Below are 25,655 nucleotides of genomic sequence, written 5' to 3'. Positions count from 1 at the left end.
CTGATACTTAGTCTGGCTGATATTATCAGTGTAGTTTCTATCCTCGGATGTAAAGCTCTAAAAACCCACTGTACACTTCCTGCTCAGCACCAACCAGTGGATAGTTAGCAATACAGTGAGTAAATATATGGAACATTCAGCAGCTAAATATCCAGATATTTCACCCGGGAGTTGGTGGAGAATAAAATGGAGTTAAAAAAGAGTGTCTATTGGACTTACTTTGCCAGAAACAGGACTACAATGGTACTGTTTGATAATGTGTTAGCCACAACAACAAAGGGAAAAGGAATCAAGAAACTTCTTAGGAAGTTATTAATAAATTACAAATCTGTAAGATGAGCATCACCTAATAATATCGTCTCAAATAATTGGGTTTGTAAAATAATAATAATGTTTTGGACCTCCTGCTCGCTGTGATGTCAGGTCTCAGAGTCTGGTTTTGAGTTTGTTTCGGGACATTTCAAATGTTTCCTGTCTTGTTCGGACCCATGTGGGCGACCCTGCTTGTTAAAACACCTCATCTTCAGAGGCTGTATACTCGCTAACCTGCACATTTTCCCCAGAATGAATTAGATGCATACAGAAATGTACTCTGTTATAAAAAAAATGGAGTATGGAGTAGGACTGATGTTTCTGCATGACGATTCCCTGCATAGCACTAAGAGAATTAAGTAACGTCTGTTTTTTTTTTTTTGCAGATGGTGAAATAATTTGGCCAATCAATGGAAATGTGCTCCATTGTTACTGCACTCTTAGTCAAATTATTTCATACTTGCTGCTATTGAATGAGCACAAAGAGACTTGATTTGTTGGTTCAGTGTCCATGACACGATTAGAGTATTTTATTACCACACACACCCTGTTCTTTTTTTCACACCTTTTTCCTACGACAGTCAAAAGACCAACAGTGTTACTCACCTTACACTTGGTTTTTGAATATGATGCCTGCTGAACCAGGTGCCTTAATCAAATATACGAGAACACAAATCTGCACCTTCTGTCAGTCTGGAGAGGATTCCCGACAGAAACAAGGGACTGGGTTTCCCAAAATCTACACTTGAAGTACAAAAATTCAATGAAAAGCTCCTTTTAATCCCAAATCAATAGATTTTGTATAATAATCAGCCTTAAACAGCAGATATGCCATTTGTCGTGTCTGCAATGGAGTTACCTTTTAACGTGGAACTGAAGAAGAACATAAAAGTAAACTCTAAATTGATGTTTTGGGAAACCTGGTTCCATTTTTAACTCTTTTCTCTGCCCACTACGCCACGTTATTGTGTTTTCTGTATTGGCTGCTGCTGCTATAACCGCTGGTGTGTCCGTGTAGAGAAGAGCAAACTTCCACTGTGTCTGAGGCAGCGGGAGACTTTGGCCTGCTTTTTACCGAGTCAATTAAATTGCATTCTTCTTCTTCTGTGGTTTGGAGCACCGTGTTGCCGCCTCTTGAGACCTTTTTTTGAGAAAAAGAAAACGAAACAAAAAAGCGTAAAAACAGAACTTTCCGTTTCTTAACTTTGCTATTATAAAGTGCCAGACCCTCCTTGAAGTCAGTGTTGGCTCTGGGTCGCGGGTTGCGAATGAAGCGACAAACTGAGCATGGAGGTAAACTGTGGTGCTAACCTGTCAGTGGCTGGGTGCTAACATGGCTGTGTTGAAAAGCTGTTTTAGCCATATAATTCCTTCTGTCGACGACTCTAGTCAGTGCTGTGTTTCTGACTTCTGCACTGCTGTATGCTGACATAGCGAGGTATAACTCTGCTGCTTTGCTGATGAATGTAGACTAGTCTTCCTCAGCAGGATCATGAAGACAGACGTGAGTGTCTGGTTGAGCTTTTCCTGTTGTGCTACTTCCTGTTAGACTTTTGTTTGGGTACAGAGCGAGACTCTTGCAGTTAGGATCTAGAAAGATAATGAATGTTGTATCTTTATATGGCGCTGTCCTGCTTGTGTGTTTAAACCTTTTGGAAAAAAAAGAATAATATGGTTTGATATTTATGCTCTGACTCTGTCAAATGTTGCACGTTAGATTTGTTTTCCCCTAAATTATATTTTTTCGCGTATTTTTCCCGAATCAAGTGTTCAGACCATTTCTTTGATATTTATTTTTTCTGTTTTGTCCTGTAACATGTAAGGAGACAATTTGTTGAAACTAGAGCTAGTACTAGTAGCTTTTCCACTGAAGCAGGCTTTACCATGAGTCACAGACTTCACAAGGTTCATACACATGAATCAAAGTCACAATGAAAACGTTTTTTTTTTTTAAAGTTTTACTTAACTTGCTTCATTATGCTATTTTATACAGGTGTATAACTACATAATAATTCCTGAATACATGTTCTTGTATTTTTAAAGCTTAATATATATATATATACTCATATCTATACAACAACCTCATCATAATTAGACAATGAAGAGTGCACCAACTTGACAGAGATATTACAAATCATATAAATCTGTTTAAAAATGGATTTACAAACTATATCAATAAATCAACATATAATTTATTATAGACAGATAAATCCCAAAAGAGACCGAATTGCTAAATCACGAGCAAAATTCTACTAAAACCCAAAGCATTTAAGGCATTTAAAATGAACAATAAAAATAATTTTGCATTTTATGTTTCTAATTGTTTCCCAATTTACTCATTTAGCTAAAGATGCTGTTATCATGTACATGGCCAGTGGTAAACAGGGAAACTGATCTGATATTCAACTAACTTTGACCAGATTTGGCCACAAATTCATCAGAATAATGTGTATAATTAGATGAAAATAGCACACATAGTGGCTACAGTTATTGCCTTTCATTCTCTTCAGTATTTTATGACTCTCTACTCCCTCGCCTTATGTTCTGCCCTAAAGCCAGTTTAAGGAAGCACGATGCGGTCAGAGCGGCGGTTTCATTGTGACTTTGGTTAAGCGTTGTCTGTGAAGCGCATGAAGTGTTCTGTCATTGAAGGTTTGAGGCGGTCAGACGGTAGAGCCCGAAACCAGACTCACCAAGTCAGCAAAGAGAACCTCTCCTTGACACAACTCTTCTTTTGTCGTGATTCTGGGTCGAGGTTCGGGTGCTCCACAGGCTTGAAGCTCAGTTATAGGAGTCGGCTCGCCTGCTCTCTGACTTTGGTGGGAAAATGTAAACATTTGATCAGTTTTCTGGGAAAACTACACCACTGCGCCAGAGATGTTTCGCCCCCTTCTGGGTGCTTTTTTTTATTTTTTCAGAAGGGCTTTGGTTCGCAGTTGTCTTGTCAGGGAGCTCCTGATATTAGCCAGGGGCCACTGGTGGGCAGAGACCCCTCATCCTCCCCTGCAATGAATGATTGGGGGAGGGGAGTAATTTCCTCTTCTGCAGACTGATCTTACTGAAGCAAACAGCAACAACCCATGCATTATATAAACAACCCCTCTTTCCATATCTACACACGTCATCATACAACACTGCAGTGATTTACATCTCCTTCCAGATTTGCCAAAATGCATGGAGAGAAGGACATTTAACAAACAGGAAATGTTTATCCTAAAGCATATGTTCTGTTTCCTTCATTTTTTTTTTTTTAATTTTGATAATCAAGACAGACAGTGAAATTATTTTTTAGTAATATCCATACAGGTTCATGTAGACTAGAGGATGTGGGAGGTATCGGTCATTCTGAGCTCCACAGCTACATGCCATTGTTATGATGCTTCTGGTCTTGTATGGTAACTTATTGGACTAGATCAACAGCATGGGATCTTTCTGTAGTTAGTCCTGTGTGTGTTCCTCTCCCCAGTCTCAGTAGGAAGGCTGTACTGCATTGCTAAGTGCTCTATAATAGATCTCTTGGTGATTATTCTTTCTTTAAGAAGCAAAACTTGCAGAAAGTGTATCCTGCTGAAACTAACTTGATCCTCTCTTTAGCAATGACGTCTATATTTGTAGTTCACATATATGCCTGTTCGAATACAATATCTTGACAGTTGTTATATTTATGTTGTGTAATAAATGTTGTGCTGGGTTTTTACTTTTGTTTTATCTAACTTTTTCTTTTGTTTAACAGTTTTGTTTTTCTTGGATACACCGGGGGAGGGGGGGAGGGAGGGGGCTTTATGCACAGGCATGGAAATCTAAGAGTATGTTGGGTTTTTTTGGTTTGTACTGGAACAACTCATTCTGTTTCAGAGCTTCTGACAGTTTTGTCTCTGGCCGCTTGACATCCTTGGGACACCTGCCCGAAGTCTCTGTTGTGTTATTGTGCCTCTCTTTTTTTCTTTTTTTTTTAGAAACATTCTTTCTCTGTTTTATCAACCGGGAGTTGGTACCACAGCTCTGCTTGTAACCACAATAGTCTGATTATGTTTATTGGTTTTAATATCAAAATAATAAATTCATTAGCACCCCATCCTACATCTTGTGTGTTTAATTAGTTCATATAACTACAATATGTGCACATGAGCTTTAAAATGGCTGAGATGAAGATCCACGTGTACATGTGAATGGATATATTCAACTGGGGGTTCAGTGTCTTGCCTAAGGACACTTCGGCATGCCAACTATGAGGAGAACAGGGATCGAACCGGCTACCTTGTGGTTTCAGGACGAACACTCTCCCCATGAGTTACAGCCGCCCTCAGAAAAGACTCATTCATTGTCTAAAATATTTTTTTTAGTAGGTGATACTCCAAAGAAGGGAAATATGATTTTGTTTTATTTGGTGGTCTCGTAAGTATTTATAACATTAGGACGGTGTATGTGGGATTGACCTCACAGAAACTTTTGTGCCCACCTTCATCATAATGGAAGAACTGGCCACCCAGTGTAACACTGGTGCTCACCGAGCAGAGCTCTGTGGCACAGAGGTATACGCTATTAATGAGTTGTAGACGACACCTAATAGGTTTAATTTACTGTTAGTTTGGGTCACTGGGACATTACATAATATCACCAGACTTACCACACTAAATACGGTATGGCTGACGTTTTTTTGGCTTGGTTTTGGAAAGAATAATTTAGCTCGATGAGCAGCTGAATTCTGTAGAAAATATAAATTTCCGGCCCACTGACCACACGACACAACATCACGTCAGTGGATATTATTACCTATTTTCTACTTGATGAAGCTCTATATTTTTTAGTAAAAACATGGGTGCTGTGAGTTCAGGAAATATATGGGTGGAGTGAAGCTGATTAATTGCTTCATTATGTGTATTTCAATGCAATGTAATGGTGCAGCCATATAAAACGGCTACATAATATACAGAACACTTACAAAGTAGGTTACAAGTGTCTCACATTTCAAAAAAAAGTTTACAAATGAAACAATGTGCTTTATTTGAAATGTTTCTAACATCAGTTATTTATGAAAGCTCGATCTATGGAAGGCCCAAAAAAAAGTAATTATGAGAAAGAAAGTCAAAACTATGAGATATTAAGTGTCTATGCGTTTCAGTTGTACTGTTGTTTTTTTTCACCAGATAACGGGATGGAAAAAGCACATGAGCACTTACTATCTCACCATTTCGACTTTCTATATCATAAATATAACTTTTTAGTAATTTCGACTTTCTATCAGATAATTATGTATTTTTATCTTCTAATTTCGACTTTCTATCTGATAATTGTGTCTTTTTTAACAATTTACTTTTACTGTCAGAAATGGGCTTCCACAGTGTTTCGTTTATAAGTAAATCTAGGGTAACAGAATAAGTTAATAATTGATCACACAGTGGTTATTGGCAAAGTGACAGGAAACCGGCTTCGCTTTCTGCAGAGCGCGTCATCTTTTGGGCCTCCAGCTTGTCGTACAAAAACAAATATGGCGTCTTCTGCGGATGTCCACGTCCGAATCTGTGGACAAGAAATGATCAAATATGACCTAGAAATTAAGGCTCTCGTTCAGGTAAGAAATAAAAACGTCGTTTCTCCCCGAAGACGACGTCGAAAGTTGCTCAAACCGTGAGCTAACAACAAAGTGAAGCTAACGGCTAAACCGGTAAAGACGGAGGAAACACCAGGTGTCGTCTCTTTAGTGTCGTAAGAGGACATTTGTGCCACTTTATTATCGTCCCTCACTGTTAACATATATGTTCCCTCGATGTACTTATTCTTTAACGTTATCCTGTGGCGGACGGATCAACGAGGAATGATTATGTTGTTATTGGCTAACAAGCCATGGCCCAATCTCAATGTCCCACCTAAAACCTCAAACCCTGAACCCTCAGGGACTTACTGAGGTCACCTGCTAAGAGGTTGAGTGTGAGAGCCTGTGAGGGCTGCATGAACTGATGTAATATGAATAGGACAGCTTTTTACTGTAACATATCACGTGACTCGTTAAACAAATAGTGTGTACAATTGTGTGTTTATTTTTATACTTTCATAATTGAACATTACTGATGAATATATAAAGATGGATAAATACATTCAGTACCTCTCTGTTTGTGATTATGGGTCATCAACAGCCTACTTTTAACTTACAGTGAAATGCATTTTATCAGTCGTTAGTTTTGCTTTTACAGACCCTGGGGTAGCTCCTGCTCAGTGCTATATATTTGTGAATACATACCAAGTCATTTTGTTTGTGTTACCTGCAGGACATCAGGGATTGCCCTGGACCTCAGTCAACTCTCATGGAGCTCAACTCGCAGGTCAAAGAGAAGTTCAACAAGCTCAGACTCAGAATACAGGTCAGGCCTCACGTCACGTTTTACATCCGACAGGTTTCTTGCTTAAAATCCACACTGTTTTATTTCTTTTATTTGTTCTGTTGTCAGGATCTAGAGCAGATGGCCAGAGAGTATGACAGAGAGACGGACAGACTGGCCATCCAGGCAGAGACAGAGAGCCAGCGAAGGCAGATGTTGAGGTGTGTGAAGAACCCAAGCACCGCTTTTGTAATTTAGTTGGTCACTGAATATACTTTATATATACTGTATATACTTTATATACACTGTATATACTTCACATTTTCTTTATTTTATTTTCTTACATTTAATATGGTCTGCTCTGGTATTAGTGTGTATTGAGTATTTTCATACTCACTATTTTTATGTTTACTCTGTAACTTGCTTGCTGCTGCAACAAACAAATTCCCGGAGGATGAATAAAGTATCTATCTATCTAATAGTATTTTGAGAGGCAGATAAATGCAAATATTACATTTGATATTTATAAGTTTAAACAGCATGCACACAAAAAGATTCAGACACACAGACCAGTTGAGATGAAGAAATCTATAACAAAAACAAACATTCTGAAAGTTGTTTTTTGTGTTATTTTTTCTGTGGATTCCAGTAACCAGACAGCATGGAAGAAAGCTAACCTGGCTTGTAAACTAGTTATAGACCACACGGAGAAGGACGAGCTGCTATGTGGAGTAGAAAACCAGAGCACCAGACAAAGGTCAGTAAATCCGCAGCTGAGTCTTTACTGTGGTGCTGAAACGAAGAGTCAATCAGCTTCACATCATTATAAAGGTAACATGGCATGTGTTTAGCTTTTTTTCTGACTAAACCCGCATCTTAGTATTTATTATACCACAGTCAAACTCTCTGATCTCATCTCAAAGTCCAGTCTGTAGAGACTATTTGCATTTTAAATGTTGATCTCTCACTATTGCGGTTACCAGTTTCTTTCTTACAAAGGCAGCCTCATCAGTATTCAGAAACAGACATTTAAGTTTCTTCTGACTTTCTTTATTAATAATAAAATTACAGCTAAAACATTAACCACCAACCTGTAATATCAATCCTGTCTGAATGGAGCTTTCATCAGTCATTTATTTTGTAATGAGGATTTTTTACATTTAAGAACTCAAATGATTAAAAAAAAAACTTACGCAGTCACAAGGTCTGTGATATTAGCTTTCAGCCTATGATTTTGATTATAATTTGTTTAAATGCTCTCGCGAAAGTTACTAGACTTGTTTATGCTTGTGATTGCTGATATGCTGCAGGTTATCTGCAGCATATCTTCTATCTTCTATCTTCTGCTTAGCGAGCAGAAGATAGAAGTCGTGTGCCCGGGGACGCTCCGCTCACGTTTAAAGCAAAGTTTTCTCCTCGCAGGCTTGAATTTTGCTTGCACAAGCAGAGATGTCCAGATCAATCTGTGTCGCACTCGCAAAAGCAATTTGCGCGTAGATCCCATTTGTGCTTGTGGATATTGACTGATTTGACCCATACAGACCTCAGATCTGCTTTGTGTGTGTTTTTATATCAGGAAGGCGACCAAAGAAAGCCTTGTAGAAACTAGTAGCAACATCACGGAGAGTCTGATGTCTATGAGTAGGATGATGGCTGAACAGGTGAAGCAGAGCGAGGACACTATCGGCACATTGGGTAAAATACTTATTGTGTGTGTGTGTACAATAGTTAAATCTAATTTACAATATTTGTCGTTGTGAACATCCTTTTAATGTTTCTATCTCTCATCTATATTTATCTTCCCTTGTTAAACCTTGTTTACTTCTCTTTGTTATGCTTCTACTCACACAGCCACTTCCTCAAGGACAGTGCAGGAAACCAACGAGGAGTTTAAAAGCATGACAGGAACAATTCACCTGGGGAGGAAACTGATCCTCAAGTACAACCGGCGGGAACTGACAGACAAGCTGCTCATCTTCCTGGCTGTGGCCCTCTTCCTCGCCACCGTCCTCTACATCCTTAAGAAACGTCTCTTCCCTTTCATTTAGCTGCCTGGCTAAAGAACTCAATTACACTGCATGTGGTTATTTCCCTGAGCAGAAAGTTACCACTACCAAGGACTTTAAACAGGTACGGACTACATGCAGAGTTGGGAGAAGTCCTAAGACTGGACTTATATGCACATTAAGTGACAACTTTTCATCTTGTTTAGCTTCCTCCTTTTTATCAATAACAATATGCAATATGTGAGTTTATAAAAAGTGAACTTGAATGATATTCTGAGGTTTCATGCAACAACAGTGATGGGGTTAAAGCCTCAGCATGCTTCAAACAAACCCTCACAATTTAACCATGTCTAAATGCAAAGGTTTTTGTATTTCTTGCAATTAGCCACACTCGAAGCCGGCTGTCATTGCTTCCTCTTTTCTTCCCACATCACATCCCAAGAGCTATGACTTTTGAGTGTCTGTCGTCTTGAAGCAGCAATTTACACAAATTTAAGATAAGAGTGCACACTTTCAGGAAGTCTCTCCTCAAAGGCTGTCATGGTGCTACATGGAAAGTGTCAACAGTGGAACAGAGCATTAAGTCTACTTTTACACCTCTGCACTAGTAGAGTGACTGATTCAGAAAAGCACTTTGAAGCATTCTTAGGCCTATTATACTTCAGCTGAGAGCTAACAAGGGTCAAAGCCATAGTATACATCAACCTCACTTTACTTACTTTTTGTGAAATTACAATTTGTTTGGGTGTATTCAACATAGACAATTTGCCTTGTGCCTTTCTTCCTTCGGATGTCTGGTCTAGTCAACTGGTTTAGAAATCTGATTACTTACCTATCCCGTAAAGGTTGTCTGCTGCATTAAGTCAGAGATGTTATGAATATTGAACAATGTTTGTTGGAGTAAAGTAGAATACTTCTATTCCATATATTGAGGGAAACATTGATGTGAAGCATTACCACACATAGGCCAGTAGATGGCAGGATACTCAACATTTACCACCATCAGAGATGCTTCATTGTTCATTTGTACGAAGAACTATTTTACAGGATCGGACGGACTGACTAACACACTTCTCTCTGTCAAGTGACATCATTGTAGTTTAATTAATTACAATCTAAATGCATTCACCTGTATTTTGAGATTAATTAAAATAAAAAGTTACAAAACATAGCTTTGAAACCTGTAGTCTGTATGAAATGTGAGTCAAGTAAAGCATCAAAAATACACATTTATAATGTCAGAACCAAAGAGTGCTTAACTTTCTGCAGACTAAACCCTGACTGTCTACAAGATGTGTGACAGCATGTCCACTTCACGGTGCATAATAAAACAATACTCATAAATACAAAAACTGATTTAAAAAGGTAGAATACTGACTTTGAACCATCAGCTGCACTTAAGTGATTCCCTGTGGTGTTTCCTTGTGTTTGTCACTGCCCTTTGCTGCAGGATACAGCCACTGTGGTTTACTGTGACGTTGAAGAGAGGTAGATACATGGTTTCATCCTTGTACAAAGTAAAATGTAAAAAATAATAATATAGCACAGATACCCAACAGAGTTAATAAGTTATGTTACATTGCTTTCACCAGCAATAAGACGCTAAACTATGACCATGACTACTAATAAGTGCATGACCTCTATGTACCCTGTTTACAAAGCAGTAACGTTGAATTTCTCAGACTCAAGGAGACCAAATTGGGTTGCGTTGTCGATCTGACTCGGACCGTTCCTGTGCTCTGGTTCGGCCACTTTGGTCGGCTGCTGCAGCGGCCCTTGATTGGTGATAGGCCCAGACATGGTGGACACGGTGGGTGGTGGAGCGGTGGTGTGCAGCAGCAGGTCTGCTTGGCTGGTCGAGCAGGTGCTGCCGAAGCTGCTGCACAGGGCCCCCCAGTGTTGCTCGCACTGCCTGCGCAACCGCTGGCTGACCCACAACCTGACCTTGTCGCCACACTTCAACAGGAAGTTCATCAGTTCCACGTAAGGTCTAATAGGCCAAGCACACACAAGAATGTTTTTTTTTCCAACACAGACTGATAGTATATTTAGGAAAACACCTAATGCTGTGGTTCTCAAACTGTGGGGCGCCACCCTCTAGTGGGGCGCGGAGGTATTACAGTTTTTTTGCACATATATAACTTTATTTGCATTATTTTAACAAAGGTGATTGCACATGTTATTAGTTTTTGTCTGATGAAACAATCTGGTTTACTTGGGATTTCAATTTTCTTCAATCTATTAATTAAAAAAAAAAGAAAAACTTGAACTATTTTGTTCCAATGTTGTTGGGGCGGTGATGACCGACCATTTTTCTTCCTCCAAAGTGGGGGGTGACAACAAGTTTGAGAACCACTGACTTAAAGTGAGACTATATAATTTTTTTATAGCAGACATACTTTGACTTTTTTATGACTATAAATATACTATGACTTATTACTTTCATTAAATACTGAATCATAACTTTTTAAATTACATACTTTTTTTGTGTGCAGATATAACGGTATTGGTGTATATATTACATAGACTATGGGTCAATATATTATTATATAGAGGATGTTGATGATACAAGTTTACTGATTATGTGTGTGTCTCTCACCCCGGGGGGAACATCAGGTGGAACTGGACCAGGTTGCCCATGGTCTCCATGTGGTCTCGTGGCGCCAGGCAGAGCTGATGTTTGGAATAACATTCTCTCTGGAGCGAGAACACCATCTCTTTTACCGCCGAGCACCGCCGGCTGACGCAGCTGAAGCGCTGCCGCAGTCCCAGCGCCATACAACGCAACGCTTCCTTTACAAAGGACTTTCCCTGGGAGAAGGAGGAGGAGAGCAAAAAGCAAAAGGAGAAATCAGTTTAATTTCTGATGGCCTGCTCAACAAAGCTGCATGTCGTGAGTGAACACAATGTCAAATCTGGCTCTGACTTCTTCCCGGCTGCTGCCACTTCCATGTCAAAGTATAGAATATTGCAATGTCATTAAAGAGTCATATTAGTGTTTGCCATTAAAAAGATGTATAGTTATAGAATTCTATAACAATGTAAACAATTTGAAGTGCACGTAGTATGCCATAATAAAAAACAATTCCAGTTTAAGATCCGTCTGTGTGTATATGCATTAATTTATTCATTCTATCCATCTATCCATGTATCTATCAAAAAGTATAGGCAAACTATTTTGTATGATATGACGGAAAAATCCATTCATGAATGAAAATGTCATAGAGCTAGTGATTCTAGTATGCCATTAAAAAGTCAGAGCATATCATGAAACTGTCTGAACATAGTATGGCGTAACAGTCATAACGTAGGATGTATGTAGTATCAAAGTTTGGCATGAAAATGTCCTATAAAAGTCATCAGAAAGAATACCAGAAAAAAAGCAATTGTATAGTATGTCCGAAAAAGAAATGTGATAAAAATTAATGATACAAAATAACATAGAACTCATGATAATAAGAAAAGTAATTATATAGTATTTCCTTAAAAAAAAAGTTATCATTGCAATAAATAGTATTAAAGTATAATATGCCAAGAAATTTTAAAGAATAGTAAAAAGGTCATCCCATTAAATCCTGTATGACAAAACCATGATTGTATAGTATGCCATACAATTGTAAAAAGAAAAAGTTAAATAAAAATTGCCTCAGAAAGTCATAGTATCGTACATCATGTATCAAATACATCAAAAATATAGTATGCCATAAAAAGGACCTATTAGTATAGTATGGTGATAGTATGTCATAAAATACATCAAAAGTATAGTATGCCATAAAAATGACCTATTAGTATAGTATGATAATAGTATGTCATAAAAAAGGCATTAAAAAGTAATAGTACAGTATTGTATAATAAAATATGATCATCAATCATAAAGATGTCATAGTACAGTACGTAAAGAAAAGTATAGTAAGCCACTAAAATGCCATATTAAAGTATGTCATAAAAAGGCAGTGTCGTGCATCAATATTTTTAAACCACACAACATGCCTTAGAGCATTATAGTGGGATGGCATAGCTCAACATTACATAACAATCACCATTTTGTGACAAAAACCCTAAATGTGGCAGTTTGTTGACTGATAAATTGACAACTAAAGTATCTCAGGTCCTTGTTCACAAGTGAAACTAACAAATGAAGCGTGAGATGGACAGGTGGTTTGGTGCGGCGTCAGCAGGGATGAAGCCCTTGAACCAGGTCTTCGTGGTGAAAAGGGAGCCAAGGCAGAAAGCAAATCTCTCAATTTATCAGTCCATCCACGTTCTGACCCTCGTCATCATGAGCTTTGGATAGTGACCGGAAAAATGAGAATGCGCATACAAGCGGCTAAAATGAGCGTATTTCGTAGAGTGGCTGAGCGAAGCCTTTGAGGTATATGGGTGAGAAGCCTCAGACATCCAGAGGGAGCTCGGAGTAAAGCTGCTGCTTCTTCAAGTGGAAAGGGGCAGCTGAGGTGGTTTGGACATCTGATCAGGATATCTCCTCGTCGCCTCTCTTTAGAGGTCTACCGGGCCTCAGTATAGACCCAGAACATGCTGGAAAGATGATATATCTTGTCTGGCCTGTGCTGCAGGAGTTGTGTTTCAACCACCTCTCTTAATAACAGAGAGACTGCAGTTCAATTATTTTTGCCTTACATTCTTATAAAACATTTAATATTTGAGTAGCTGAAAATATGGAAACCGTTGCTTGGGGGCTGCCAAAGTGTTTTATGCCAGTAACAAATGGCTGCCACGGCAGAATGCTATGGCACAATATCCAGATCTTTTGTCAATATATAATGCTATACATGTACCAAATGTGTACATATATATATTTTACTATAGGTTAGATGTAGTCACCTCACCATCAACGTGATTATATCGCATTGTATTTTTCTTTTAAATTGTCGTTCTGCAGCCCACCTGTGAGTCATAGCGCCCGGCGTTGTGCAACAAAGTCAGACAGATGTGGTGCAGCCCTTGGATTTCACAGGAGTTGTTGTTGAAACACTGAAACGTCCCACAGCCGACATCCCCTGAACTCACCAGGCAACTCTGAATCTCCGCTGAGTGAGACAGAAAGACACAGAGAGTATTCAGTATTAACGTTGATGCAGAATCAAGTGTCTCTTCAATCATATGTCCTATACTGTGCTGTATTTTGATTTGAGAAGACACATGCACATTACAAATACATTGATATCACACATCAGGATGACCTTGGGAACATGCTCTTTTATCAATGGCTTGGAATGGGAAGTTTAAAACAAGCTGTAGTGGACAGTAGAGGATATCATCCAGATGTGGGTATCTACAACAAGCTCAAAGTGTGTCACCAGGATCAACAGCATCTACTTCACTTTGAAAGCTATATTTCATTTCAGTTTGATAAGTGCTTAAAATGTAGTATGAAGGATTGTAGAGAAGCAATCAAGGAATTTACTTGTCATTCAATTAAATTCTGAATAAAGATATTGCTTACAGAATAAATGTCTGTTTTTTTGCTGAGGAGACATTATCACTATACCCGAGGCCTCATGGAAAAGATCAGACTTTTTTGGTGTGTGTGTGTGTGTGGCGGGGAGGGGAGGACCTTTTACAAACATATGATGTTGCTCTTGTGGGTATCTACAGTTATTGCTTCTGTTGATGTTGTGCAGCGCTCCGGTCACGTCCAGGTCGAGGAGCTGTGCTGTCATGGAGGGAATGTGTGCTTTGACAGGATCGAGCCGCCGGAGATGCGCATTGAGTTACAGCCACCAACACAGAGAGCAAGAAGAGAGGCGCGCTCTGCTGGTCCGGGACAGACCCAGGAGGTTAGTGATAGTTTAACCTGATACCGGCTGTAGCGCTGCACGGCATGCCGACGATTTTGCCGATGCAATGTAAGGCCAACGTATAGAGGATGAAAATATGACGCAATCATCCGTCGTTACCGTCAGTTTAACCTTTAAACTCACTTCACTGAGACGCGCCAAAGGAAACTCGGTAATAATGTACTTTTGATACATGATAATAAATTAACAAATTGGTATGGCAGTGTGTCGTCACTAAGGCGTTACAATGCCGCAAACAGACCAACATGTCCAATGGAGCAGTGCTAAAGGAGGCCTAAAATACTGAAGGTTTTTCTCAGCAGAGTAAATACAGAATACATGTCCCAAAACAACCCAATTTAAGGAAATGCAGAAAGCCCACATTTAAACACTAAACAAAGTTTCCCAGGCACCTTCAGTCACACCGTGAAGGATTTTCTGGAGACTACGTTTGAATAAACATAAATATCTGGATGCAGGGGGACAAAAGGCTGACATGTAAGGCGGCAGTACACTTGATGTTAGAACTCACCTGTGCTCTGCAGAGACAGGCGTTTTTTTAATTGGCTCCCTTGTTTCTCATGGACATCATGCAGATCCATGGCCAGCACCTGTTGACAGGCCAGGAGCAGAAACAACACAGCGGACCAGTGCTCCGGCATGCTTTACACTAACCAGAGCTTTGTATTTGAGGTGTTGGAGCAGCACAGGCCACAGCCTTGCAGAAGAGTTCCCGCTGTAAAGTATTTCCGCTGCATGAAGGCTGAAATATATAAAGCCACATGACCACTGCGCGTTCACGTTTTTACCTCCACCAATCGCAGCGCAGCCCTGTGAACGCACTACCACGGAGCCAAAAGTGTATCATTGATGAGAGAAAAAGGGGACTCACAGGAGCAGAATGTAGCTGTGCAGCTGCGTTTGAACAAACTCGTCGATTGGGCTTCAAGCGGAGTTAGTTTTCTTATTTATTAACTAATACTAGTGGCACACTCAGGCTGGCTCGTGGGGGCTAAAAATGCATACAAGGCAGCATATGGCACTGCATCGCGGTGTCTTCATTTAAGGGCATCCATTAGAGCCCTGCATCTCGTTTCTGCACTCGAGGGGCATCCAGAGGGCGCTTTCATCCCATCTGTTGGCACTTCCAAGAGGGTACATTGTGTTTCATTATGTTTTCTCCATGGAAGGACATGCTCAACGGAACTTTATCATGGTTTTTTTTAGGGCATCCGAGGGCACTTTTGTTGCATTTCTTCTGAACTTATATATACCAAGGAGACCCTTTGAGTCCTACAGTGCCCAATAAAATAATAATATCCAAAACGTATCTTTCAACATAACGTTCTATATAAGGTCATTCCTCTGGAGTGAGCAGGGTCAACCACTCAAGACATCCACACTCAATTACCCAACAGCCAGAGTGTTACGAGTGTGTTTGAGGGATAGCAGCTGCTATCTTGGCATAGAGAGAGAGAGAGAGAGAGAGAGAGAGAGAGAGAGAGAGAGAGAGAGAGAGAGAGAGAGAGAGAGAGAGAGAGAGAGAGAGAGAGAGAGAGAGAGAGAGAGACTTACTTACTTCAAACGACTGATTAATATGTATAACTGCAGACTCAATTACATAATAGAAAGGGAGGAACCCATGAACATTTATTAATATATTGCCTACGTCTATAACTAAATTATTACCAATGAGAAAATATGTACACAATGCAACTCGACAGTTGTTATTGATGGTTTGGTTATTGGTTAATCCACACACACAAACACAATATTTCCATTATGTTTTAAACATGTTCTGACTAACTTAGGCTATTGTTTTTGACATGTCTCCACTCAAAATGTTTTTTTAATATAGAATTTTCATAGATTTTAGGTCAGAGACCTCTTTCACAGCAGTAAGCAGATATCTCAGACAGATTTCTTCAAGCCCAATAGATACAACTACACCATGTTCATATAATCATAGGTAAGTGAGCCATTTTTAAACTGACTATTTAAAACTACAGGGGATAAGAAATAAAAACATAATCAACAGACTATTTTCAGATCGGTAATGAGGTTTTATTTGGTTACAATAACTGTTACAGTCAACTTGTAAGCTGCGGTCACTTCAAAGAGTGACATGTTTTTGTCTGCGAGTCCAAAGTAAGTTATGCTTTGATTTGTGTGTTCTTCATACGCTCCATTCTCACAGCCCAGCAGTTGTTGTGGTCGTGTTTTGTCTCTTAACAACCATGACCTCTGATCCTTGACATCAACAAAGAGACACATGACGGTTTCACAGTCATGTGACACCGTGGCGTCCGCATCGCCCCGAGAGTAACAAAACAACAAAATACTTGCTACTGCGTCTCCTCAGGTTTATCTACCCTGCATCCAAGAGGCCTAGTGAAGATGGTTTAGAACAAGTGTGCGTGGGTGCTGTAGCAGGAGGTCACGGTACAGAGACAGGGTGTTTTCATGTGTGTGGGTCCATCCAGAGGCCCAGTTAGGGAAGACAATCCTATGAGGGGCTAATGTTCGGTCGTTCATTAAGAGTATTTTTTCCCTGACCTCTTCAGCACGTTCTGTCTCATCCAGCTTCAAAACAACATCCCACAGCTTCCCTCACACAACCCCTGATGACCACTCACACAATGACCCTTCACCCCGACACTGAGCACACACACATACACACACAATCACAACATGTTACCCTAATGCATATAGACACCAGTGTGCAAACAGTACACAAGCAGGAGCCTCTATACAGCTCGCACTCCCACACGATCATGTTGTGAATAAGATTTCTGCCTCTGGATACGTTTCTGCATAAATACAATATAAATCATATTCATTCAGGATCTGCTCTGTGATTACTGAACTTAGGAGGCAGCATTAACGTTTGGGCTTATAAACTCAGATCGGTTGCCCTTATAGATTCAGTTTCCCATTTAATTAAATTCAAGAACCATATTTCTGTTTTTTTTTCTGGTTTTACATGACAGTTTTTTTTTTGTAAATACAGTTTTTGGATGCTAAATAAGAAAATTAAATTAAAAAGTTAACACATTGATTTATTCTTGCAAGTTTTTGCACCGAGCAAAACAAAATACAAAATTATACTATTGGGGATTTCATTAATTGAAGTTTACATGGGCAATAAGGATAGAAGTGAAGTTAATTTAGAGTGTGCATCACTGCCAAAAGCAAGTAGTTAAATCAATAAAGTTACACAATCCAGTTATTGTTACACAAAAATCCCCCGAACTGATGGATTGAGGTCAAAGACTGGACTTGAAAATGAAACTGCTCAGAAATATCCCTTATGCTGTGAGGAAATTAGAAACAAAACCACACCGGGGCGCTACTTGTAGCTTATTTCTATGACTCTTTGGAGATAAACACGAGTTAGAAATGTTTTTTTCCTTCCACCATTATCCCTCTATAGCATTAATGACTCCAAGTTTTAGACCTTATATAGTAAAGGTAATGTCCTGTCTCAAACATGCAGATAGGCCCTATATATATAGATGTCATGTGGTGGAATCAGCTGGGTCGCCTCAGATTACTTTTGGGTGGTTTTGGGATTTAAAATGCCCAACTGAGAACCTACCCCATCTAGTGGTTTGGTTTTATGATCATGCAGGAAACAATGTTATTTCCATCATTCAGTGAAAAGAATTGACTGTATCGCTTCAAAAACTAACCAAACAGTCTTGCATACAGTAGATTTTCTTTATTAATAATAATTAAAAAGGCACAGGTACAAATGGGTACAATAAGAAAAAAAAATAGGGACATGATGTCAACTGTGTTTAGTAAAGCACAATCAATGCGGCATACTAAATACATGGAAGAAAAAGGAAATACAAAAGCGTGAAAAAATGTAGACCCATAGATACTGGGGAAAAATATTTACATAAAAGTCTTTCAAAAATTCTCAGTGAGACAGAAACTGTAGGATCTTCTTCCTCTAATCCTCCCAACTGAAACGAGCCAAATGACTTCACCTACCATGATGTATCAGTGCAGTTAACATGATTAACGTTTAGTCAACATGTTATTTGTGAAAAATGTCAATAAAACAGCTTGAGGGAGAAATCTGCATTACATAATATTCAATTTCAAAGTGAAAATCTGTCTATCACACATTTTCCAGAGGCAGAGCTGTGCAGTGAAAGTGCACGGCTCCACATTGTCCAACAGTAGCCTAGAGCAGCGCAGACGAGCCATGCAACATCTCATGCTGAAAACCTTGAATGCAGAAACACTCCAGGTTCCTGACCATAGTCTTCAAAAAAGGCGTAGCATAAAAACCTTGTTCTTCTTCTCTGATGCTGCACCTTTCAAGAAGGCGTACCCAGCCGTACACCATTATGTCCAGACCACCATGTGCACCTGCAGCAGGAAGGAAAATATAGATGTCTTAACTGCATTTCTAAATTGTCCTCGACCTTACACTGTACTTCAGTTTTTAGACAGACCTCAAGGAGTTTTGGGGCCAGAAGCAGATGGAGCCTCCTGTATTTCTGTCTGCTCCAACGGTGCAGAGTTACAACTCAAGGTGTTCTCCTCCCTCCTTTCCCCTGACAAGAAATCATGAATTGCAGTTTCTATGTGCGGCCGGAAAGTGTGGTTCATCTTGGGGTCGACAACCTGAGTGATGATCCTGTCCACACCGGACTCCAGCATACCCGATCTACAAAAATAAAGAGAAAAACACACACACACACACACACACACACACACACACACACACACACACACACACACACACTACATAAGTACGGTTATTTGACTGAATAACTAAAGCAATATAGCAGTATAGCTGACTGGATTAAACTGACATACAATCATTTGGTGCAGACTAGTTTATGGATTACAATGAAAACGTTACTCAGAAATGTAAAACATATTCACAACTCATAAAGCAGCTGTTCATTTGATATTGCTATTCTTCTGAACAGATGGACGAGTGTAACACTTACTGCACAACACTTTGTCTCAGTCCATTCCTCATCTGGTTCTTGTTGATGGACGGGTTCCAGTCCTGTGTGCTCAGGTGCGACGAGACATAGTTGTCAACTTTCTGCCGCAGGTTCTGATAGGCAGGCTGGCAGCAACGACAGCGATATAAACAGTCATTGTACAGAGATGCAAGCAAGTATACCGTAACATGGAAACTCGACCGTGACAAGGAGAAGGACACATTATTCCCATTTAAATTAGAAACAACAACTAACGTAAGCGAGATATAGTATCCAATTCAAACTAAAGTTCAAGCTCGAGCATTTCCCAGTTTAGCTTAGTCTGGCTTGTTAAACTAAAGGAGATGTCGTTAGCCGACTGGCTTACCTTCGTATCAACGTCGGCGAGACAGTCCCGACGAAACTCGTCAAAAAGCCCCCGGTTCTTCAGATGCTCCACGATCATACCGATTAGCTGCGGGTCTCCCGGTGGAAGGTTTCCCGCACCGTTACCGCCACCGTCCGCCATGACAAACAGAGCTAGAGGTTTGCTAACTAAGCTGATAGCTAGCTGAGCCGTGGGCGCTTGTTTTCAACTCGTGCGGCCCTTAGTAAACCGCGGGCGGAGTGATCGCGGTAGCTGTTACGGGAAAAGGTAGACGTTGTATAACAAATCGAGCGCTCAGTTTCCAGTTGACGCGCATGCGTAGTCGAAACCTGACATCGGAAGTACTTCGTTCAAGTGTCCGGTGGAAGGGTCGACGTTTGCGCGTAAATCTAAAGGTAGTATATACATTTAGCTAACACACTGGCTGAATTCTCCAAACACAGATCGTCTCTGTGGTTGGGCCTTCAGACGGAGGGGATCTGTTTCGTTAACCTTCGCCCCCAACAGATTTTAGGCCGGACAAACGTCATTGTTGTTAAAGGTAACGATAGCCAGCGTGCACTGATGTTAGCTGTGTTGGCTAACATCAGACACTTGTTTTCCTAACTATCTTCATATTCACAAGCACAGACAGTTCTATGTTACCAAATGCCCATCAGTAAATTATCCTAATGTGAACTGAATGTCGTTAGTTGAGTAAAGTGCAGCATTGTCTAAGACTACCTTTCTGACCCCGATACATGCAGTCAGTTCATTAAGCACATCATGGTGCGAAGTCTTAAAGGCACTGACTGACACGTTTCTCATGAGTTATGGGGCGGTGACAGTGCCAGAAGCAACATTTGATTGGTTGGTTATTTGCATGGCTTTGTTATGGACAGGTTCGTTTATTGTTTTTACAGCACAGGCCTGACAGTGGGACAGCAGCATACTACCCTGCTTTGATATTATTGTTGAACCACATATTCTGGCAGATGTTCACTAATTCTATGAGCACAGCGAAAAGACACATTAAGCTTCTTTGTAATACGGCATCTTTATACATGTTGAAATGCAATGCTTGTTGACCTGGATCATTTCACTTTCTTGTTGCAGATGAGTACACAATCAGATGCCAACAAAGAGTTAATGGAGCAGCTGCGGATGCAGGAGCTCTATGGTCGGAGACATGAGGGCGGCTCTGACCCAAACACCTACACTGACCCAGAGGATGGGACCGTGTACGATTGGGATCATGAAAAGAAGGCCTGGTTCCCTAAAGTATGAACATATGTTTTTCTACTTCATATGTTTATTAGTCCCTGAGCTTCAGATCTATTCTGTTTTCTTTCACATATTTATCTTATGGATTGTTCCCGTTCTCTTTAACCCACAGTCAGGCTTACCGATTTCAAAGATTTGTTTTACTAATATCGCAATTGCAATATGATTTGTGACATTAGAGGACCTTTTTTCATCACTATCCTAGTTTTCATTGACTAAAATATAGAAATTATAATGGTGTGGGGATCTGCACTAAACAAAGATGTTTTTCTTAACCCTGTACAATATGATATGATAGCAAGGTCATCAGCATTATAGCATGACAATATTTCATTTAAAATGGTAAGTTTACATCACACATTTCGCCTTGAACAAATATAGCACCTCTTGTGATTCGAAAATGGTAATTGGCCATATTGCAATTTCGATTAATTATGATTAATATACAATGCTATTCTGACCGGGGGCGCTGTTGCATACCAATAATAATGCTGACATAAAAGTTCAAGGTCTCCATCATACCAGCTTGTACTTGCCACTGACCACACTTAGCAATAAAATGCATTATTGGATCGCAGACCTTTTTTTGTTATGTAGTCGTAACAGTTTGTGTTAATTTTAAGTAGGTTTTGCTTTTTCTCTAGATAACGGAGGACTTCATTGCTGCCTACCAGGCCAACTATGGCTTCACTCCGGATGGAGATCCAGATACCAACAATGCTGCAGTGAGCAGCTCCGACCAAGCAGCCCCAGAACCACAAAGCAAGCCCTCAGAAAAAGAGAAACCAGGAGATTCCCTCAAGAAGCAGAATCCAGTCCAGCATGAGACCGCAGCGGTGCAAGCCAAACAGAAAGGGGAGAAGAGAAAACCAGATCCAGGTAAAGTGATACCCACAACCATCGAGAAGAGGGAAAACCAGTGGATTAACTAACACACAAATGTGAATAATGGTGTTTGAAGAAAACACCTTTATCCCTGTCTACAATAGTGATTATTACCTATACATTATTATGTACACTTTCGAAATTTCTGTTCGTACAAACGTTTCTTTTGATAAATGCTTTTTCCTTTCTCCTGCTTGTAGGATGGTTTGATTTAGAAGAAAATAAAAACACGAACGTCTACGTATCAGGTTGGTATTGCTGGCAGTTCTTTTCTCATTGTCATGTAGACAGCTCGTGACTAGCTGACTCTTCTCATTCTATCTCTCTCTCTCCCTAACTTCTTCCTCCTCAGGCCTGCCTCCGGACATCAGCACAGAGGAGTTTGCTGAGTTAATGACCAAGTGCGGCATTGTAATGCGGGACCCCGTTAGCGAAGAGTACAAGGTCAAACTCTACAAGGATAAAGAGGGAAATCTGAAGGGAGATGGTCTCTGCTGCTATCTCAAGGTCTGCCTGTCCTTGCGTTCCTAAATTTATAGTTACTTAATTTATAGTGACTAGAAGGTTCCAAAAGTGTTTTGGCTTCAATGACACATTATAGAGAAGAAGTATTAGTTGCACTAGTATTACAGCAAAGTGACAATGTGTGTTTATGATTTTCTGCAGAAGGAGTCAGTGGAATTGGCTCTCCGTCTGATTGACGAGTCGGAGGTCCGAGGTTACAGGCTCCATGTGGAAGCAGCCCGGTTTGAGCTGAAGGGCCAGTATGACGCCAGCAAGAAGAAGAAGAAGAACAAAGATTATAAGAAAAGAATGCAGCAGCAACAGAAGTAAATTATACTTCCTTGTTCCCTTTTTAGTTAACCGCCCACTAGTCCCACTCTGCATGGGGGGATACACTGTCAAAATGCTCCGGTGAATTAAGAGAACACAAGTAATTGAGTATTTTCTTGTTTGTGTCTCTGCAGACAGTTGGACTGGAGGCCGGAGAAGAAAGGAGAAGTGAGGAAGAGGCATGAAAAAGTAGTCATCATTCGGAACATGTTCCACCCCAGTGACTTTGAGGTGCACACACGCGCGCACGCACACACACACACACACACACACACACACACACACACACACACACACACACACTGTCCATTGGAGGGTATTAATCTCTGTGTTGGCCTTCGTAGGAAGACCCACTTGAGTTGAATGAGTATCGTGAGGATCTGAGGACAGAGTGTGAGAAGTTTGGGGGGGTCAAGAAGGTCATCCTCTTCGACGTGAGTTTATTGTTATTTATCCTTTTTCATAGTTATAATTTAATGGTTTGACTTGTATGTTCCTGGCATCAATAAGGAGCTGTTATGTGGTCGTGTTTGTGCTGTAGAGACACCCGGACGGCGTGGCATCAGTCGCCTTCAAGGAGCCTGAACAAGCGGACGCGTGCATAGAGTCGTTCAATGGTCGCTGGTTTGGAGGGAGGCAGCTGACTGCTGCGCTTTGGGATGGAACAACAGACTATCAGGTAAACTAAATGCAAAATACTGATGGGGATTTACCAAGAAAGAAAGATGATAAAAATATCAAATTTCATTGTGGAAATTTGATGGATGCAGCATTTTCAAAGCTTTTGAAGCCAGTTATCACTCACAGTATATTATTTTATATATGTAATACATTTGAGTTATTGTGATATCCTTGATTAACTTAAACTCTGCATCTGGAAGTCATTTGCCGCCTTAAAATGCTGATACTGTTTGTGCAGGTGGAAGAGACGACGCGTGAGCGGGAGGAGCGACTGAAGGGTTGGTCTACTTTCCTGGAGGGAGGCGAAAAGGCCCCGCCGAACGATACTGCCCCGTCAGCAGAGGGCAGCACCACCGAAACAGAACCCTCCAACACCACGGAGCCCGATCAGCATCCCAAAGTAGAACCACAGAAACAGCAAGAGGACGCAGAATCTACAGATAGCAGCATGGAAGGAAGTGATGATGAGAAAGCCTAGATACTTATATGTACAGCTTTGGTCCCTATGGCAACCAATCAGGACTGTCCTGCTAGATTGTGAACCGTCGTAAGGGAGGAGGAGGAGGAGGAGGAAGATAGGGAGGAAGATAAGGAGGGGGAGGTATTTGGACAGTTTGAGCCGTTTTGTAATGTAGAAAAATAAAATTATGATTTTGTCTACCCTATTTCACTATTTTGGTTTACGCAGTAATTAGATCTGCTCTTGACAAACTGCTCCACTTTGGTTTGCAGTTTTGTGCTGATAAGCTAGATTAGAATCTTGATGAATTACAGAAGATAAAGCCTGAACAGATATTTTAACGGGACACTTACTTGGGGTTGAATCATTAAATACACACATGTATGTTGTTACATGGGATGTAGATCGTCATTTTGGCCAAACCTTGTAGAAAGTACTTATGGTACCGTACTGTATGGTTGTAAAAAGTCAAAAAATAACATCAAACTTCAAAATAAGTTTACGTTTCAACACAAAGCACACATAAAACATAAGTAGTTTTTTCCACAATAGTTACATGTGTGCTTAAAACAGCAACTTTTTTGTGATTTTCCGAGATGGGATCGACATCCGACAGTAATGGCTACTCTGGTTCTCGTGAGTCCAGACATACACGATTTCATGCAAAAGGGACTTCAAAACTACACCCAATATACTTAAACTTAGATAGATAGTGCATCTGCTATATAAATGCAAACAAAAATATGATTGCCCTTTTTCCTTTTGGTGTCCAGTATCTGGATCTCTGAGGGCATGGTCAGGGTCGTTGGGCTATAAGACAAACTTATTATTACAAACGCACACGCCCTTTGGATGTTGTCTTGTAAATATGAGTATTAATGTGTTTAATAAAGTCTTTTGGGTTTGTAACATTTTGAAGTCTCACGACGTCTCATTCTGAGAACTGTAATGAGACAAGATGCAGCTTGATGACGACGTACAGACTGTTTGATTTGAACCTTGTGACAAACTTCTAGTGGGTTACGACCTGACCTCCAACAGAGAAACAGCTTGGTGTAAAACTACAAGTGGGAAGTACACCAGAAGTACAAGTAAATACTACAACTCCAATACGTAGTATTTGTGTTCGATAGACAACTCGGAAGACAAGGTAAGATTTTCTAAGCACACACAGACTTGTTTTTTTAGAGCTACATTGTTTCAGGACAGCCCATTTGTCTTCATCTTTGGTCTGTGTCATCATATATCAGCTTTTGTGAAGATGTGTGTGTGTCCAGACTAAAACCTTCCTCACATGATGCAGGACTATTTTACAACAAATGCAAATGGTAATACTTAATTCACTCATCTATTGCATGTATACTTGTAACTCTCAGTACTCCCAGAGTCAGCACAATCTTTCTCAGCCTGCAACAAGTCCTTATGGACTACAAAGCAGAAAACATCGAGCCGGCTGCAGAAAGTGCTGCTCTGAGGGAGCAGACAGCCGATGAAAAGCTCAGCTGGGAGCAAGAAAAGAAGGAGCTTCAGGTATGCAACTGACAGATCATTCTAATGAACAGAAGTGTTTCAAAGAGAAAATATTGAATTATATGCAGTCTGTCATTTCAGGAACTCACTTTAAAAACTGACAAAGAGCAAATGATAATAAAAAAGGAGGAAAAAAAGGCAGCAGGAAAAGGAAGCAGATGAGAGAGAGAGAAGAAGGAGGTGGAGGAGAGAGGAGTAACATCCTGTCTCCCTTTTCTAACCCAGCTCA

The 25,655-nt window shown here is 40.2% G+C and overlaps 3 protein-coding genes across 6 annotated transcripts; 2 read left to right on the top strand and 1 right to left on the bottom strand.

Moving 5' to 3' along the window:
* Window positions 1-5,766: 5,766 nt before the first annotated feature.
* bnip1b (BCL2 interacting protein 1b) lies at window positions 5,767-11,548 on the top strand. 3 transcript variants are annotated; one of them, XR_011079998.1, is made up of 6 exons: window positions 5,767-5,884; window positions 6,579-6,850; window positions 7,279-7,386; window positions 8,206-8,324; window positions 8,481-8,759; window positions 11,252-11,548. XR_011079998.1 is itself a non-coding variant. In XM_068600956.1 (6 exons), the coding sequence occupies exons 1-6, from the start codon at window positions 5,801-5,803 to the stop codon at window positions 8,675-8,677; spliced, it is 693 nt and encodes a 230-aa protein (XP_068457057.1). In that variant the 5' UTR covers window positions 5,767-5,800; the 3' UTR covers window positions 8,678-9,804. The 3 variants fall into 3 exon arrangements, 2 of the variants coding, with proteins under 2 accessions (XP_068457057.1, XP_068457056.1); XM_068600956.1 differs by lacking the exon at window positions 11,252-11,548 and having other exon boundaries at window positions 6,579-6,671; window positions 6,759-6,850; window positions 8,481-9,804; XM_068600955.1 differs by lacking the exon at window positions 11,252-11,548 and having other exon boundaries at window positions 8,481-9,804.
* LOC137802342 (uncharacterized) lies at window positions 10,289-19,958 on the bottom strand. Its single transcript, XM_068600143.1, has 8 exons — window positions 19,774-19,958; window positions 19,407-19,531; window positions 18,906-19,117; window positions 18,779-18,816; window positions 14,966-15,044; window positions 13,541-13,683; window positions 11,235-11,446; window positions 10,289-10,625 (listed from the first exon to the last, which is right to left on the bottom strand). The coding sequence occupies exons 1-8, from the start codon at window positions 19,912-19,914 to the stop codon at window positions 10,289-10,291; spliced, it is 1,287 nt and encodes a 428-aa protein (XP_068456244.1). The 5' UTR covers window positions 19,915-19,958.
* Window positions 19,959-20,100: 142 nt separating this feature from the next.
* On the top strand, window positions 20,101-24,778 carry htatsf1 (HIV-1 Tat specific factor 1). Of its 2 annotated transcripts, none has more exons than XM_068600645.1 (10): window positions 20,101-20,168; window positions 20,869-21,033; window positions 21,681-21,915; window positions 22,122-22,169; window positions 22,274-22,428; window positions 22,588-22,751; window positions 22,890-22,986; window positions 23,100-23,189; window positions 23,297-23,434; window positions 23,675-24,778. In XM_068600645.1, the coding sequence occupies exons 2-10, from the start codon at window positions 20,869-20,871 to the stop codon at window positions 23,912-23,914; spliced, it is 1,332 nt and encodes a 443-aa protein (XP_068456746.1). In that variant the 5' UTR covers window positions 20,101-20,168; the 3' UTR covers window positions 23,915-24,778. The 2 variants fall into 2 exon arrangements, with proteins under 2 accessions (XP_068456746.1, XP_068456745.1); XM_068600644.1 differs by having other exon boundaries at window positions 20,136-20,314.
* Window positions 24,779-25,655: the final 877 nt, after the last annotated feature.

Source organism: Clinocottus analis, unplaced genomic scaffold (assembly GCF_023055335.1).
Source record: "Clinocottus analis isolate CAN_PGR_092001 unplaced genomic scaffold, fCliAna1.0.p SCAF_5, whole genome shotgun sequence".
In the NCBI taxonomy this organism is placed as follows: domain Eukaryota; kingdom Metazoa; phylum Chordata; class Actinopteri; order Perciformes; family Cottidae; genus Clinocottus; species Clinocottus analis.
Note: the sequence above shows the minus strand (reverse complement) of the source record. Positions and strands in the feature narration are given on the sequence as shown.